General features: G+C 45.9%; 1 protein-coding gene across 1 annotated transcript; it reads right to left on the reverse strand.

Moving 5' to 3' along the window:
• Positions 1-14343: 14343 nt before the first annotated feature.
• Positions 14344-15390, reverse strand: LOC136996315 (olfactory receptor 6M1-like). The gene has a single exon (XM_067317244.1). The coding sequence runs from the start codon at positions 15388-15390 to the stop codon at positions 14344-14346; it is 1047 nt and encodes a 348-aa protein (XP_067173345.1).
• Positions 15391-17155: the final 1765 nt, after the last annotated feature.

Genomic DNA, 17155 nt, shown 5'->3' on the forward strand with positions numbered 1-17155 from the left:
ACAGGAGAAAGTAAGTGCCCAAAGTAAGTTTCTAAGATCTGCATGAGAACGTAGGCCAGAAATCATTTGTATTCCATTACTTTCTTCCCAAAAGACTGTGTCCACGCTGCCATCCAACAAAGTTGGTCTTCTTTCTGCACAAAACTTTCAAACATTTTTGCTTCCTTCTAACAGAAATATGATGATATTCCTCTTTAGTTTCCTCCTAAATTATAAACCAGCTCAAGTGAGATAAATAATTTTGTATAGCTGCCTATTTCTGTTCCCAAGTATAAAGGGAGGCCAAATGATTAACACAAACTAAGACAGCTCAACTCCACAAGTGCAAAGGCCACCCTACCAGACTTCTGCTAAGTCACTGTTTTCACAGAGGGACTCCATATGATCTTTTGATAATGCACCCTACAAGCTTGGGAAGAGAGTTTCCCCTGTGTCAGTATGATTCCAGCCCCCCAGTTTGTTGTGTGATAAGCACAAAAGAACAATCTATGGATAAGCAGTTTGTAGCAGCATGGGTGCCCTCTTCCCTTTCTGCTCCCTGGAAGACATGGACCTGGCTGCATATTTCAACACTACGCAAGTTCAAGACGGAAGTGTCTTCTGGAAAAGGAACTAAGGGATGGAAAGAGAATGGTCATGAAGGGACAACTGTTGAGAGAGGAAGATAGAATTAAAATTTTCAAAACTACCTCTTCATGCCATGATAGCGACGACTTTAATCCCGTAAACATTACTACACATTGGCACTGATTTTTTTTGCCATAATTGTGAATATAATTCATGTACCTGCTTCCCAGCTATCCTAAACACAGGAGGTGTTCCAAAGCTATATCAGAACAGGAAAATATTAAAACTCAGTTTGTTCTTTCTCAGATCAGGTGACAACAGTCTGCGCAGTTTTGGAATCTATCTCCTGAATACGTCTACTTCGTGCAGATCACTAAACCATCTCTCTTGGGCTGAAGACGCACATTCAGACAGATGCAGGCATGCATGGTTAAATGCATCTTTTCTGTCATGATATGAAAGATAAAAAAGAACTGGTTGGGGATGGGATTATCAATGGCAACCTGAGCATCTTGATTAGAAGAGTGAGGGCTGTGTAAAAGACAGAAAACCCTTTGCTAGGGGTTGGCAGGGTGTTGGGTTTTGGTAAGAGATACACAATGATTAGGGTGCTGTAGAAAATTTTTACTACAGGGAGGTGGAAGGAGATGGCTGAGAAAGTCTTCTGTCTTTCTCTGGTAGAAGGGGTCGTCAAAACAGTGAATAGGGTGCTAACACATCCCATGCCTGGCAGAATTGAAAGGCATGGGAATGCTGCTCAGCAATCACCAGCATAACAAAGTGGATATTCCCAAGGAGAGTCGTAATGCAGATAACTAGAACCATCAGGAAGAGGAAGGTCTGAAATTCTGGGACATTAGTGCACCCTAGAAGGCTGCTTTTGGTAACAGATGTCCCACTGTCCCACCTCTATTCCATAGGATAGCACTAGATGGCCACTGGAAATGGACATTCATGAAGTTCATTTGAAACACGCTAGTGTAACTTTGTTAGGCTTAAACATGAGAAACAAATGAAACCAGAATACATCATGTGCTCATTCAAAACTTTTGTGCTTAACAAAACTCTTAATTTCTCCTACTAGCCACCCTGTGGATTAGAGGCAATGACAAGCTCATTAGGGTTCCCACAGTCTTACAAACTCCCAGGGGAAAGTCGCCCAGCGTGAAGTGAAATCACAGGAATAAAGTGTCTTGGACGTTTAATGGGGCTTACTGAGGGCTGTTAGAGATAGAGCTGCTGCCAGAAGTCCATGTCCCTCCTCAAGCACTGATTAGACCAGACCATCAGAGGCACCACTTGCAGGAGGACAAAGGAAAGGGACAGAGGTTTTTCCCTCAAGAAGCACCTTTGATGTGGGGTGCCTCTTCCATTTTTGACACACGTGCACTCACAGAGTTTTAATGCTTTGCTTCAATGCAGTCTACACATCCCTGCAGCCCCAGCCCTGCATAACTCTCCCCACATCATCCTCCGTCCTCAAGCAATGCCTCGCAGGGCTGAAATATAATCCTTGCAACTTCAATTTTCCTGATATTCCTCAGGCCTAGACTGCAGGCCCCCTGCAGTATGACCCCATCTGTTGGTACCCAATGTCTTCACAAGGAACCTCATGGTATCCGAAAACTGCTCCGCATCGCCCAGATCCCACTGTTTGAGTGGTGCCTCTCAATCAGAAATCACAAGCCACGCTATGTAACACCTGCCCTTTTTATCCCTGAACTTCCACTCACCACCAAAAGTTTTAGTCTTCAGCTCCTTCTTCTCCCAGCTCATGAAGTGGGCACTTGGGATGCTCTGTAGTGTGTAAAGTTATCTGCACGGAGCTGATAAATGAAACCAGGGCATGCAAGAAACTGGCAGCCACCTGCTGCAACAGCTAGATAACAGGCTGGATATCCTAGGACATGTAAAATGGCACTAGACAGCTGCTTAAGCAATTGAAGGCTGGTCGGTGGAATTACTCCCCAGCCCTATGAACTGAGTTCATTTCCATGTGAGATCAACTACACAGCTCATGTGGAGGTACCTGCACAAGAACACCCACAGTCAGGTGTCTAGCTCTCTGAACTGAATCTCCTCCGAGGCATCTTCCTTAGGTCGATTTGCATCCCATTGGAAAATCAACTTGTTCTCTTCATTGATGGCAAGGGTACATCAAGCTGTGGCTGTCTGCACTTAAAATATCTCAGTTTAGCCAAGGCAGAATCTCTTCCTGGGGTCTTCATTTCTCAAGGACAGAGAACACTTTTTCCATCCAACCCCTCTCCCCACCCCAGCTCACCCCCTGCAAAAAAAAAAAAGCAAAGCATAAGAAACAAGACTTGGGAGCTGGAGAAAATGCTTTGCTGTGAAGGTTTCAGATTCTGCCATAGGCACAGGAACTTCCTCCCACGGAGCCCCCTCCCCAGCTAGCAGGGAAGGGCAGGGATGGGGTGCAGTAAGGAAACGTAGCTTGCAAGCTGTATGGCAAGAGCTGTGAGAAGGGGTTGGATACTGATGTACTGTTTAATAGACTACAGTCAGGAAGCAATCAAGGGGACATTTTTCCCTGAAGAACTTCCAAAAATGAACCCTGAAGAGAACAAAATCTACAAAATTGAGACGATCATTGCTGTAAAGGAAGAAAGAAACAGCTGCTGGTAAAATGCTATGGCTGGTCCATAAATTGAACAGTTGCATAGAAGCCTCCCAAGTGTACACATCTAGTTTTGAGGGATGGAGTGGGGGAAAAACAGGATAGAGGACAGTGCTTTTTACATCGTACTGCCTAGCAATGCCAGCACCAGGGTTTGCCACCAAACCCAACTCAGACTTTGCCATAGGGCAGGTGAGGACCCTGGAGCACTCAGGCAAGTGAGAGCTGGGGCTGGCAGAAGTGCAATACCTGCACAGCTGGAATAGCATCAAAGATAAACTACCTTTGGAACCGCGCTGCTGGGTATGGCATGGCACTATCCTTCACAGAGAGGCTGTTCACTGCCCCTCTCCATCCTGGTGGATAGCAGGAACAATCTTACTCACCCCACAGCAAAGCTTCAGTGATTGACTTGCCAGCCATAATCCTGGTCTACATGGTATAATTAAGAAAACAAAGCTTAAAATAGATGAAATCTTCAAAGCTTTTGTACAGCCGGGAGCTAGTGCAGGGGAATTAGCTGCCTGATTTAGAGTTAGGTGTCAGCTCGGATCTTAGCTTAGCTTAAGCTCAGAGCTAAGATTTAGACCTGAGCTTGAACTAGATGCTCTGACAACTGAAATTAGGTGGAAAAAATTCACCTGCATATCTCCGTATTTGTATTTCCTTATTCCTGGGGGTAGCAGGACCTTAATATCCCACACCCAGATACTTGATACTCCCAGTCTTTTGCAGTGCAGCCATTTCAGGCCTTCTCTGAATGCCACACAGCTGACACCTGAGAGAGCACTGAGTTACTTGCCAAGGCTTACACTGTGGAGCAGGCAGAAGGCAGAGGCAGGACCTATCAGCCACTTCTGGAGTTGCATCCTTGTTCTTCAAGTGTCCCGTATGAACAGAAAACAACATGGAGCTCCAACACGAGCATGGAACTACAATGAAATCAAGCTCCCAGTAACACACTGAGGAAGAGGACTAAACTGTCTCTTTTTTGTTGGCAGTTTGCACTATGTTAACCAGATGTGGACCTAGAATAAGATGATGCCCAGGATGAGACGGGAGCTGGGGCATTTCTGAGCAAGAAAGGAACAATTTGGCACAAGCTTTTGCTTTTGCAGAATTGAGTTCTTATATTATTCTTTGCTCTATCCAAGCACTGCGTGAAGGCAAACTGGACCTGATTTGTCCCAGGTGAATGCATGTTAAGCCCCCTTTCTACAACTAGAATGGCAGCTGTGATGGGGAATGAGTAACAGAAGTGATAACTGCAAATAGCTAAAGAATGGAGGAAGTGCAATCAGTCTCAGACAATTGTATACACCTTGGAGAAAGCTGCAAAGTCTAAGCTAAGAGACACCGCAGGGCAGGCGACATTCAGGTGCTGCTGAAGACTCACAGCAGGAGATGTTGAAAGACGAGTGCAAGGGCAGAGCAAGGAATGAGCCTTGGCTCAGGGTCTGCAGACAGACTAGGAAAGAGGGGGATGTAGTGGGGAAAAGGCCGAGGGAGAGACCCAGGCCTTGCCTTTCATTCTCAGTTACCATTGGAGGAAAGGTCACCACACCATGCTGAGGATTACAGGCAGGAGCTATATGTGCTGTGGCAGATCTGGGTGTTGTTAACGTGCCAGCGGCCCTTTGTGCAGTGACAACCAGGGAGGGAGACATGTGCCTCACTCCAGGCCTTTCCTTGATGTCTTCTTACTCCAGCTCACTCTTTCCTCTAGAAGCCCTCTCTGAGTCCTTGACACTGCTGAACAGAGATACAGGGAGCATGGCTGTGGTGCAGAGTTAGAGCTGTGTGGTTGCTGCAGGGCATCAGCTGATGGGCACTCACACACTTCAGCTGAGAGAAAGAAGAGTTTGGGCAGAGTGTATGGGACCACTGTGCCTATACATGTGCCTTAATTTCCTGCCTCTCTGAATCTTTCTCTCTCTTGCTCTCTCTCTCTCTCCATCTTGCTTTTGTTTTAGGGATCAGTCTCAGTCTCCCAGCTCTCTCACAGCTGACTCTCAGCCATCCACCAAAGATGTGATCCACAGGCAGCAGTGAATCTGGGACACCCTCCCTATGGAAGCACCTTTGGCAACAATTCATCCCCGTATAGGCGGGGTGAATCACTGACTCATCCATCCCAGGAGCTCCCTGGGCTGTCTAGATGGCTGCTTCAGCCTTCTCCAACGCACTGTACAAGGTCTAAAGTTTGCAGCAGGGAATCACCAGGGACATCATTTTATCTGACCCCTGTGTTATGAAAGGCCAGAGGAGGAGCGGGCAAAGAGCTCTGTCTTGCAGCCATGGACTTTCCCTGGGCAGCTACTCAGGCGTGTGTCAGGGGGTTACCATAAGCATGTGCTTTGCCCTGCTTCCACACTTCCTCAGTCCTCAGTCACCCTCGGGTCACTCATCCGCCCTCATCACAATGCTGAACAGGGAGCCCTGAGAGCTCAGCTGGAAATGCTGAGGTCCAGGTGCTGTGCTGCTGCTGCTGCTGCAGGTGACAGCTCAAATGCTCTCAGAAATTAAAACCGAGGAGGAAAAGATGTGCAGGAAATGAACTTCCCTCTCCTTTTCCCTTCTTCCCCATACAACGGTTCTCTTCCTCACGTTGCTTGGATGGCTCAGGTACCCCTTCTCTGGCATTCACTTTTCCCCCTCCCTTCTCTCCCAAGTTACACAACTGCTTGTAAGTATCCTCTCTAACAGTCCCTTTACAGTCCCTTCCAAGACTGAGCTAGTAACTCCTGACCACTCTTTGCCAACAGAAAGAGATGGACTGTCCAGTGCAGAATCGTCTCCTCAGAAAGCACGTGTTTCAGGGAGTTGAGACCACTAACTCCGTTCAGTGTGCATCCTTCTTCTGTGAGAAGAAACAACCTTTGGCATGATGTGTTCCCCTAAAGGCTATTTTTGCATGACGGGGCTTTTTCTCTCTGGCACATCTGCCTGTTGCTCGAGAGCAGAAGGATTTGGCCAACAGCTATGCTGCGTATTACCGGGAATAACTTCAGGCATAGTAGGCTAAATACGAGCAAATGTACATTCCTTTTTAATCCACACAGTGAAATAGGCACCTCAATGGAGCAGCTCATCTGTCTCATCAGAGGAGGTTCCCCTGGGATGAGCAGTTTTGCCCTCCAGAAGAACCTGTTCCTGTCCTTTCACTAGCAATGAAGCCCCTAAACCAACTGTGAATTCAGTCAGATGAGTGCAAACCTCATGTTGTCTCTGTCAACCTTTTTACCACAAGCACAGAAGTGCATGCTCTTTCTCTGCAGTTTCCTTCCTGCCAAGCGAGTTTGAAAGAAGGACCTGCAGTGCTACAAGGAGAAAGAGGAATGGAGCAACTGGACATCTCCAGTGGAGTTCCTCCTGCTGGGACCGGGTAATGTCGCCAAGCTTCCGATGCCTCTCTTCCTCCTCTCTCTCATGATCCGCCTGGTGACCACGTTTGGGAACATCCTCATTGTTGTGCTAGTGGTGGCACGCAGGCGTCTTCATAACCCCAGGTACTTCTTCTTGGGGAATTTCTCCAGTGTGGAAATCTACACCTCCACCATTCTGCCCAGGCTGCTGGCCAGATTCCTAACTGGGGACAGAACCATTTCTGCTCATGGCTACATGACACAGTTCTATTTCTTTGGCTGTTTTACCGCTGCTGAGTGTGACCTGCTGGCCACCATGTCCCTGTGATCGGTACTTGGCCATATGCCAACCCCTGCTCTGTGCAAGCCTCATGAACTGGAAGGTGTGTCTCCAGCTGGCGTCAGGGTCTTGGCTAGCCAGATTACTAATGTCTACAGCAGTGACGTGGTTATTTTCTCAGTTACAGTTCTGTGGCCCCAGTGCCACTGATCACTTCTTCTGTGATTCTACCCCTTTGCTAGAGCTCTCCTGCAGTGACACCACAGTGCCTACGCTGGTTACTTTCGTAATCGGCTTTCTGGATGTAGTCTTCCCTTTGCTATTCACTCTGGCATCCTGTGTCTGCATCAGAGCTGCTATCCTGAGGATCCCCACCAGCATGAGGAGGCAGAAGGCTTTCTCCGCCTGCTCCTCTCACCTCACCATGGTCACTGTTTTCCACGGGACCCTCACCATTGTCTATATGATGCCCAGAACAGCTCTGCTGAGACAGCTCAATAAAATGCTGTCCCGTTTTTCTACACCATCCTCACACCCGTGGTCAGTCCACTCATCTACAGCCTGCAGAGCAGGGAGGTCAAGGGGACTCTTGGAAAGGCACTCAGGAAAACTGTGGCCTCCACACAGAGCTCATACTAGTTGTGATCCACCAGGAATGAACTGACCTAGCATGGCAGACTTGGAAATGCATGTTCTGTGTATCAGGTGTAGCTTTCAAAGTGCAGCATATGGAGAAGTTTGTGGAATGGGAAGGGGGAGAAGGGAATAAATGTCTTAGGGGAATATAGGCCTGGTGCAGAAGAGTGCAAAGAATATCCCTGGCTGTCTTCTTTCTTTAAAATAAACCCCATTATCATGCTGGAAGCAGGAGCTCTTGAAATGTCTTAGCCTTCTTTTTCTGTGAAGAGCATAAAAGAATTTCAGCTGTAATGTGAGCGCCTTCCAGGGGCAAGCATTGACGTATTTTCCTGTCTGTGGGCTCCTGAGATGGTAGCCCTGTCTCTCAGCTGTACATATTCCCAGAGCAGAGGTCTGTATTGTTAGTTACTGTTCTGTTCAGTGAAGATCGCCAGTGCAACAGAGTTGACTGCACCCATGCATGCACCTCCTATGGGTCAGGATGGCCTCAGGTACGCCGAACATCGATGTGGACAGGGGTCACAGAGCTGGGGCCTAGTGAAGAGGTCTGCTAGGGACTGAGGCAAGAGGGGGAAAACGGAAGCAGAAATGGGAAATGTGCAGGCATGTGAAAGGGCTTCCAGTGCTCATGTGTGGCCAACAGCACTGCTGCCTGGGGTTGAGGACACCAGTGAAAGCCTGGCTGTGAGTCAGCCCATCCTGAGGTTGGTGCCTAACACAAGCCCCATGCAGCACCTCACTCCTTCCACGGTCCGACCAGGGAGCCTGGGCCATCAGAGCAAGCGGAGAAGGCTCCTGGATTGGCCTGTTGCCCTGCTGAGATGAGCCTATCCCTAAAGCCTCCCTCCTGTGCATGCCTAGAGCATGTCCCTCACGCAGCTTTCGGCACCTGGGCTGGCCTTCTGAGGAGATACAGCTCTTATCTGTGGAGACACAAGCATATAAGTATATCAACAGAAGCTGACTGCAATTTGGTCACCAGAGGCAGGGCCTGACTTCATCTTCCTCTGAGCCTTTTTTCTCAGCCAGCCTCCCACCACCCTGCAGTCCCACCTCATCTCTTTTGCCAGGTCAGTCCTCATGTGTCTTGCATCTGCTCTGCAGTGGGAGAAACCTTACTCTGAAGTGGTTGTTTTCCCTCCCATTGCCCAACAAGGTTGAGGCATGGAATTCCTCTGTGCGTCCTAGATACCGCAGGGCTTCTCCATATTGACAGTGATAAATGGGCAACTGAATCAAGCCTTTCCACTGGACATGTCTACATTTGGGAAGATGAATCCCATCCCTCCTTTCCTCTGAGGTTTCTTGCAGAGGGGAATTGTGAAAGGCGATCTCATAGTCTCAGCCCCTCTAAAAAGTTGTAGGTCCTTCTGCAGAGGAAAGGTCCATTTTCTGGGTCTTATTTTCCCAATACTTTAAGCAGAAACCATACTGCCCCCTTCTTCCCTTTGCATCATTTCCTACACACACACACACACACACACACACACACACACTTTAATTACTCATTTGCTTCCCAGTGGCTAACACAGATCTTATGAAGGGAGCCCTCATATTTTCTTCTTTTCCTATCCCTAATCCTTTCTCCTTGCTTTACTCCCACAATTGATGCTTACCATGGCCTCTGAAGATCTCCTCAGTCTTTCTTTGCTTTCCCTTGTCTGAATTCATAGATGAAAGCCTGCATTTTTTTTTTCTTTTTAATAACTGAACCAATAGCATCCTGCTGCAGTGGGAGATGAAAAGACGAGGGTGTTGATAATACAGGAAGCTTCTCTAAGAGTCAGGTGCCATACCCCGAGGGATGAGTATGGCATAAGTGTAGAGTGACAGAAATCAATCATGAAATTCTGCATACCCTGAATTTCCTCCAGCATATAACTATAACCAGTGTGTAGATTCTCTGGGTGGCATTCATCTACCTTAACTTCAGATATTTGAATGTTGATCTCTAAGTCTTAACACAGTGGTACTGGCTCTGTTACACACTTAAGAGCAGCATTTGCAGAGGATTGTTCAGTCTCCAAGAACTGATGTGTTGGATGCCCAGGAAGTGGTTTCATCATTCCAAGATTCCTTTTTCTCCCCACAATAACTTTCTATGGGGATTGAAAGTGGGGACTTTGAGCAGCAGTATGAGATGGGCTCTCAAGCAAAAACATAGTGAGCTCTTGACACACGCTGACTCCCAGGCAAGGAGAGTGATGGATCACACGGCGCTCGCTCAGGACAGTGATGGGCTTGGCTTGAGTGTCCTTGGGCGGGTGCTATCTTCCTTTCAGACAGAAAGAATGAGTACCAGCAGGTACAGTGCAAGCTTCTCCCTGATCAACGATGAAATATGTAAACACTGATATTCCTGTAAGAAGCAACCATTCCCCATTTCCTGAAGAACTGGACTTCAGTCACCTCCTGCATCCCAGGGTGAGCTGAGCCTGGGAGCAAGATGCTCTTTTTAATGATGTACACAGGTTGCTGGGGGGATGACAAAGAGAGGGAAGTCTGGAAACTACTGTGGTTGAAAGTGGTAGGAGAGAGAAAAGAACTTGAGATATGACAGAGTTCAAGGTGATAGCTAGGGGGAAAAAGTATGAGCCACATAGCTTGCTTTTCTTTGAGGGGGGTGTTGGACTCAATGACCTCCAAAATAAGAAACCTATTTCCTTGAGTATCCTCAAATTTAATCTATGTTCACGAGTGAGTCCCCTGCAATTCACTTCAACAATCTTTTATGATCCAAATCTCAGATGGTCTCGGATGGAGACTTCCCTGGTAGTCAAAATCAGCCACAGCAGAGAATGGCAGATGCTCTTCTAAGATGGGCTCCTAAAACAGGCAGGATGAGTCCCCCTGTGGCGATGTGAAGATGCTGGTCGCCTGTCATTAACGTGGGAGGGAGCTGAGGTGACTGAGGTGAAGCTGAGGTGACTTTGACACAAGAAGCTCTATGACTTGATAGGTGTAGGTGTTCAGAAGGGCACAGGTTTCCTCTACATGATATGCACATGCCCAGGGCATCTGGAATACCACTGGATGCCTGCAAGAGGTACCATCCGACGGAGCTTCCTTTCTTAGCCTGCCTTCACACTCTGAGAGTCATTTCTAGAGGGATACACCTCACCTTAAGCTAATGGGCTAGGTGAGTTCACATGACTTGTAGCCAACAGTAGCTGTTTCTCTTCACTGACTACAAAGGAAGCTCAGGGAGAGACAGCTCTATGGTAGCCATCCCAAGTTAGGTAAGGGAGTGCTCCTAGCTCTGTTTTTCTTGGTCCAGAGAGCTCCTTGAGTCTTCTGTAGAATCATTCCATCTTGACTTGTTCCACACAAGGTGGAAGCAGAAGTCTAGACAAACTCCTTCTTCCCCTTTCCCCTAGCATCAGGGCAGAAATTCACCTAGTCTCTCCCTTTGCTCAAACAAACAGACACAGTTACTGAGGCATGAAAAAAAAAAAAAAAGAAAAAAAGGAAAATTATTCCTGCCTTCTCAACTTACACCCTAGATCATCACCTCTTTCCCCAATAGCATGATCTCTTGTGAGATCCCCAAAAGCTCCAGGCAAGAGCACATGCCAGAAGGTAAGCCATCCAACGGCAGAACATACAAAGCCAAGGAAGTTTTACTGCTGATAAGGATTTGGAGATCCAAAAAGTAGGGAAAAGCTCTGTGGAGGGGAAGTTGTAAAATAATTTAGAAGAATGGCTTGAAAAGAGGTCACAGACAGCAGTTGTTCTGGCTTGGAGGGCAGGTGAAGGAAGAGGACTGAGATCTCTTCCCTCTAGAAGGCACTGACTCAGGCTGGGAACATGAGGCTACTGAATGGCTCTAGGGCCTGCTCAATGGACCTCAAGACTTTCATTCTTTGTGGAGCACCAGTGCATGGCACATAGAAGATTCCATTATAGTCAATGGAGGTCAACTACTTAAATATAGGCACCTTTGAAGCACCTAAGAAGATGTAATCACCTGGTTCTGAGCCAGAAGTGTCTGCTGTCTTTCCTTCCATCCCCATGTAGACATCTAAGATATTCTAGAATATTAAAAAATGGCAGTACATGCCCATGCTTCATCATCTAACCATTTCCCTACATTTGTTCAGCAAAATTGCTCTGCAAACTGCAGGGACACTGTTGGCCAGATCACTACTGAATTTAATGGGAGCTCAGACCGCTTGCATTGCAGACACTTCAACTTGGCTGTCTGGAGCTGAATCCCATTGCTGCAGTGCAACTGTTCATATCAGTGTCGCTGTCTGCTGCCCCTTCATAGTCAGGGGAAAAAGAATGGCATCTGCAGAAGATGATGAATCCAGGCAGTTTAGACAGTGTCTTAGCAACGGAAGGCTCTCCATTTAGCGAAGCATACCTCTCTCCACTTGACTCTAGAGTGACCACGGTTTAGATGAGAAGGGTAAAATAAGTATAATGGAATCTGATCCAGATGTTGATTGCTTGGGTTTTTTGAGGAACATTTCAGGAAAAAAAAAATCATCTCATTTTATTTACTGTTTGTATCTAGCAAAACTAATAGCTATCAACAAATCATACAGCCTAATGTTACCCATTCATTCTGAAAGACTGGATTTTATCATGGCTACTGGCATCTCCTGGATTGCCTGATGAACTTTATTTCCACCTGTATTCTTAACATTTTAATGACAGATTTATGACTACTTCCTTTACTCTAGCAAGGCAAAGTGTGTAAGAGGCAGTCTTTTTGTTTATGAGGCCAAGTCTTAGAGAAGTCAATGCTACTTAAACATGGAAAATTACCTCTTCTTGCACCTCAGACAAGATAGACATGAAAATCTTTTCACTTTATCTTCCACTTTTTCATATAACTAATTTAAGCAACTTTAAGCCTAAACTGGTCATCCAGTCTCTCTGCAATCAGTGGAGAGAGATAGAGCTACTGGGGCACGAGTCATGCTGTTCCTAGGGTCAGGATCCCTCTGAGATTCCACCTCCCTGGGGCTTCTGTAGAGCACCTTAGGCCGTATGGCTGTCTATTAGGTGACTGAAGTAAGATGAGTGCACCAATTGATACCGAAAGCAACATTCTTCAGTGTTAATGCACCATGAAGTACAAAGCATCTGCTCATTACGGGTGCACGGCGACAGAGCTAAGGGTAATAAGGCAAGAACAAATAGTAAGATAACTGAAGAGAAGAAGAAAACATCAAGAAAAGCAAGGTGGAATAATACATAGATGTTAGTATCCAGTAGGTGTGAATGAATAACCACCAGTTAATCCAAGTTTGCAGTGACTGAAAATAAAGGTCTTCACAGGTTGATTTTACCAGACCATCTCACAACAAAAACAACAAAAATCAGTAAAACGAGACCTTTGGGGAATTGTGAGCTCTTGGAAAAAGCTGATCATTTTCAAGGACAGAAATTGCTAGGAACCTTTTTATTTTGTCAGAAGGGCTGAACACACACACAAAAGAAAAAGATCAATGAAGTAACTGACTCTTATTTTGTTTCAACAGACTTTTTGTCCTCAGCAACTTTGTGTTTCATGTGGCACACCTCATTTCAAGCATGCTGTGTTTAAACACTGGAATCTCCCAAGTAATAATACAGTTATGACACTAAAGATACAATATGAGCACTTAATAAAAAATGATGCAGCATTCTGAAGAAACCATAGCCTTTATTTTCAATGACAACACAGACTTTTGGAGAAATGTAAAAATGAATCATCTCTTTGAAATCATACATTCCTCTTTCAGTTAAAGCTTTCCCAAGAGGTTTGAAAAAAAAAAAAAAGGTGGGAGAAGGGCAAGAGGGTTGTTAATTACCTTATCTCTCTCTATATATAAAAATTGCAAAAATACTTTAATATATAAAGCCCAACCAATCTGTTTCTTCTAATGCTACAAGGTACTGTGAAGGCAAATTATTCTACTTTGGTTTTTAAACTCACCAATCACCTGCACACTTAAGAAAGCCTAATCCACAGCTACTTTCACAGAGACAATTCATATAGCTCACATCATAAACCAAATCATAACATTTAACTGATGGGAAAAAAGGGGGGGGGGAAAGCCACTTTAGGAGGGGGTCAAATCTAATAGATTTAGGCAACTTCATGATGCTTCCATGTTGTTGATGTGTTTCACTTCATGCTTCTCCCCAGGGTCCCTTAGCTTGCACCTTCTCTGGAGTGAGCCAATTAGTTCCCTTCATGGGAAAATCAGGGGGCAGACAAGAAGATGCCAGAGTTCACACTCTGCACACAGAATGGATGCAAACCAGTCAGCATCACTTGATCAGGAACTCTGATTCAGCCCCTGGAAGATGTCACAAAAGCAGCAGTGTAGCCTAAGACACACCTGATGTGTGCAGGAGACTCAGCCAGGCTGAGTCTACCATCCACAGACAGAATTCACCACTTCCAAAGGCCAGTTCAACATACCTATCCCATGCTGAGCTGAATGACTGTGTGGAAATACCTTTCCTTCCACTCACTCTAGCGATAGCTCATGGTAATCTCAAATACATATATATATCCATTGCAGTCACTAAAGTCAGGTGAGATGAATCCTAAACACCCCAGTTCTTTAGAGAACTGGATTCAGTTGTCCACACGCAGGTGTCTTCTGCTATTTGAGATGCCCTAAGGAGCCCAAGACATCTTGGCAGTTGTGACAAGGGGCCTTTGGGACACTTGTTCCTTCCTAGAAGGGCTGCCGGAGGTCAGCTAGGATGTTCTGTGGCATCTCAAATGGCAGTAGCCCCACGTGACTCTGGCTGCATTTAGCCCCTTACCAGTACAGAGAATGGAGCTGAGAGAATGCTTCACCTCATCCTCACATAGATACCACCTGGCCGCTTACCTGAATCATACTTTAAGCACCACTGAATCTCATCCAAGGAGTCTCATCTAAGCTGGCTAGTTTATCCCTATGAACAGAAAGGTCCTGCTCAGATTTTTCAAGACTAAGTACCAGCCATGATGATGCTTGTGGCTTTCCTGCCCTCTTGTGCAAAGCATTTTTCAAGGCCTCTTTCATTTGCTCCTTCCTCAGGCTAAATATGAATGGCTTTACAAGAGGTGCCACAATACTGGAGACAACAGGGAGGCTTTTGTTGAGATGCACAGAGGTCATGTGGGAAGGCCTGGCATAGACAAAGATGGAGATGCCAAAACCCACGGAAACAACAGTGAAATGAGAAGCACAAGTTGCAAATGCTTTCTGCCTGCCCTGTGCTGACAGGATCCGGAATATGTTGGAATCAATGTAGGCATAGGAGAGCACAGTCAGTGCCAAAGAGCCAAGGAGCAGGACCCAGGACACCACAAAATCAATCCACTCAATAAGCTGGATGTCAGCACAAGCAAGGTGTGATAATGGTGCACTGTCACAGAAGTAGTGGTCGATTACATTGGCACCACAGTATGGCAGCCGGGCTGCCAGAACCAGAGACGACAGAATCATGACAAAGGCACCTGCCCAGCAGCCCAAAACAAGTGTACTGCATACCTTGCTTGTCATGATGCTGGGATACCTTAGTGGGTTGCATACAGCCACATACCCATCATAGGACATGACAGCAAAGAGGATGGACTCAGTTGTGCCCATGAGGAAAGAGAAGAAGAGCTGGCTAAAGCAGCCATCAAAGGAAATGGTTTTCTTCTCTGACAGGAAGTTTGCCAGCATTTTAGGAACCACAGAGGAAGTCATGGAGATCTCTCTGAAAGACAGATAACTGAGGAAGTAATACATGGGAGAATGGAGATGGCCATCAGTGTATACCAGGACAATGATAAGAGTGTTTCCCAAGACAGTCACTAAATAAATAAGCAGGAACACAACCAAGAGGAGGATCTCCACTTCATGGACATTAGGAAATCGCGCTAAGATGAACTCTGTCACAGATGTCCCATTCTCCATCTCTGTGCAGTCTCTGTCATGGGAAAGAACACCAGAGTAATGTAGAGTTTTGAATATTTTCTCAGATGACATCTAGTAAGTTTTGGACATCCTGATTTTAAAGAGAAGTTAAGTCCCGACACATAGCTATTCAGGGTCGAATTCATCACACCTGTCTTGGATATCTGCAATAGAAATGTTTCTTTCTGAGTTAGTCAGCCAGTACCATTTTTTGATGCTGCCTAGCCCTCCACAGCTATAGAAGAGTCCTGGAATGACTGGTCCAGCCTAAGCCACCTGTCTTTTGAAGTGAGATTCATCATGCCTGACTGAAGGTGCTTGATTGAGTTGCTCATAAATAGGCATCCAGTGCCATTGGTGATGTCTCAGACATCCCCATAAAGCTACAGTCTTCAATGGCTGGAGATCCCAATGTGTCAGCAACTGAATGAAGCCTGCAGATGTCCACCTACAGAATACAATCAAGAGCGCCTAAAGAGCCATTCATCCATTCATCTTGTCCAAAAAGAAAGGCCTACATTTGGTCTGTTTTGGCAGTAACCTTTCTAGAGAGGCAATATATGCCATCCCAGCTGCCTGTCTAATCAAACAGGAGAGGAAGCCATCCCTAAAAGAGGAGCCATCCCTAAAAGGTGATTCAGACCATTGCAGTCTGCCTCTCTCCATTGACGGTTGAGGAGTGGAAGATGACAACCTTTGTGAAACAGCCATCACAGTTTGGTGCCACCAAGCTTCGCCTTTGCTCTTTGCTTCATATACAAAGGTGACATAGGCAGGTCTTTGTTGCAAAGCTGCCTCAATTTCTCTGTAACCGTCATTCAAAATTACCATCAAATCAGAACACAAGATAGACTCCTCTCACCCAGCATTTTCTGCACCTGAATTTTGCATCCATGCATGCTCAAATGGCAATAAGTAGCATATTCAGTGTCAATACCATTGTTCCTATAGCTGTGTCTTTGATCTTACCTTCTGCATGAGTGACACCTCATATATTTCTTTTTGCTTCCTTGCTGAAGACAGCTGGGTCTGACTTCCTGATGAGAGTCTCAGCTGTGACAACCAACAGGAAAATTGGGGAGAGAGAGAGAGAGCGAAAGAGGATTCTACATTCCTGCTCTATGTCATAAGACCAGAGGGACAGCTATGTAGCTCAGTTACTTATTGCACAGCCACCAACAGGACGTATACAAGTAAAAAAGTGCATGGTGCATTGACCAATAGGAATCATAGTCTTAGAACAAGAAGACATTCACACTCCAGTTGTTGGAAGAATGATGGATATCCTGTAGACTTGGCTAAGCTGAAATCAGTGTAATGACAACTGAGCAATGATTTCCTTGCTCAGCATAAACCGTGGACGATTCTTATCAGAATGAGACTGTTCAACATGCAAAACAATTTAGAAAGATGAAACATCCCAGGGCAGGAGTTCCAGAAAGCCAGTGTGTGGCAGAAAGGCAAAAGTTTTTTTTTAACTTGTAATGAAGAAGGTGCATTTCACAAAGACCACTAGTACTTGATAGGTGGTCTGAGAAATGCCAGAAAGAAAAGTAATTGGATCCTTTCTAAGAATTTACCCTTCAGAGGCTTCACTTTGAAAAAAAAAAATAATCCTGGGAGATTTAGATAAACAAGCCTCACATCAAGTTAGCAATAGTTGAGTGCCAGTCACAAAGATGACAGGCCCCAAATCGTCTTGGTACTGGCATACACAACAGTAAGGGGCAATGGCCACAAGCTGCAGCTTGGAAGGTTCAGAGAG

This window comes from Apteryx mantelli, unplaced genomic scaffold (assembly GCF_036417845.1).
Source record: "Apteryx mantelli isolate bAptMan1 unplaced genomic scaffold, bAptMan1.hap1 HAP1_SCAFFOLD_34, whole genome shotgun sequence".
Lineage (NCBI taxonomy): Eukaryota > Metazoa > Chordata > Aves > Apterygiformes > Apterygidae > Apteryx > Apteryx mantelli.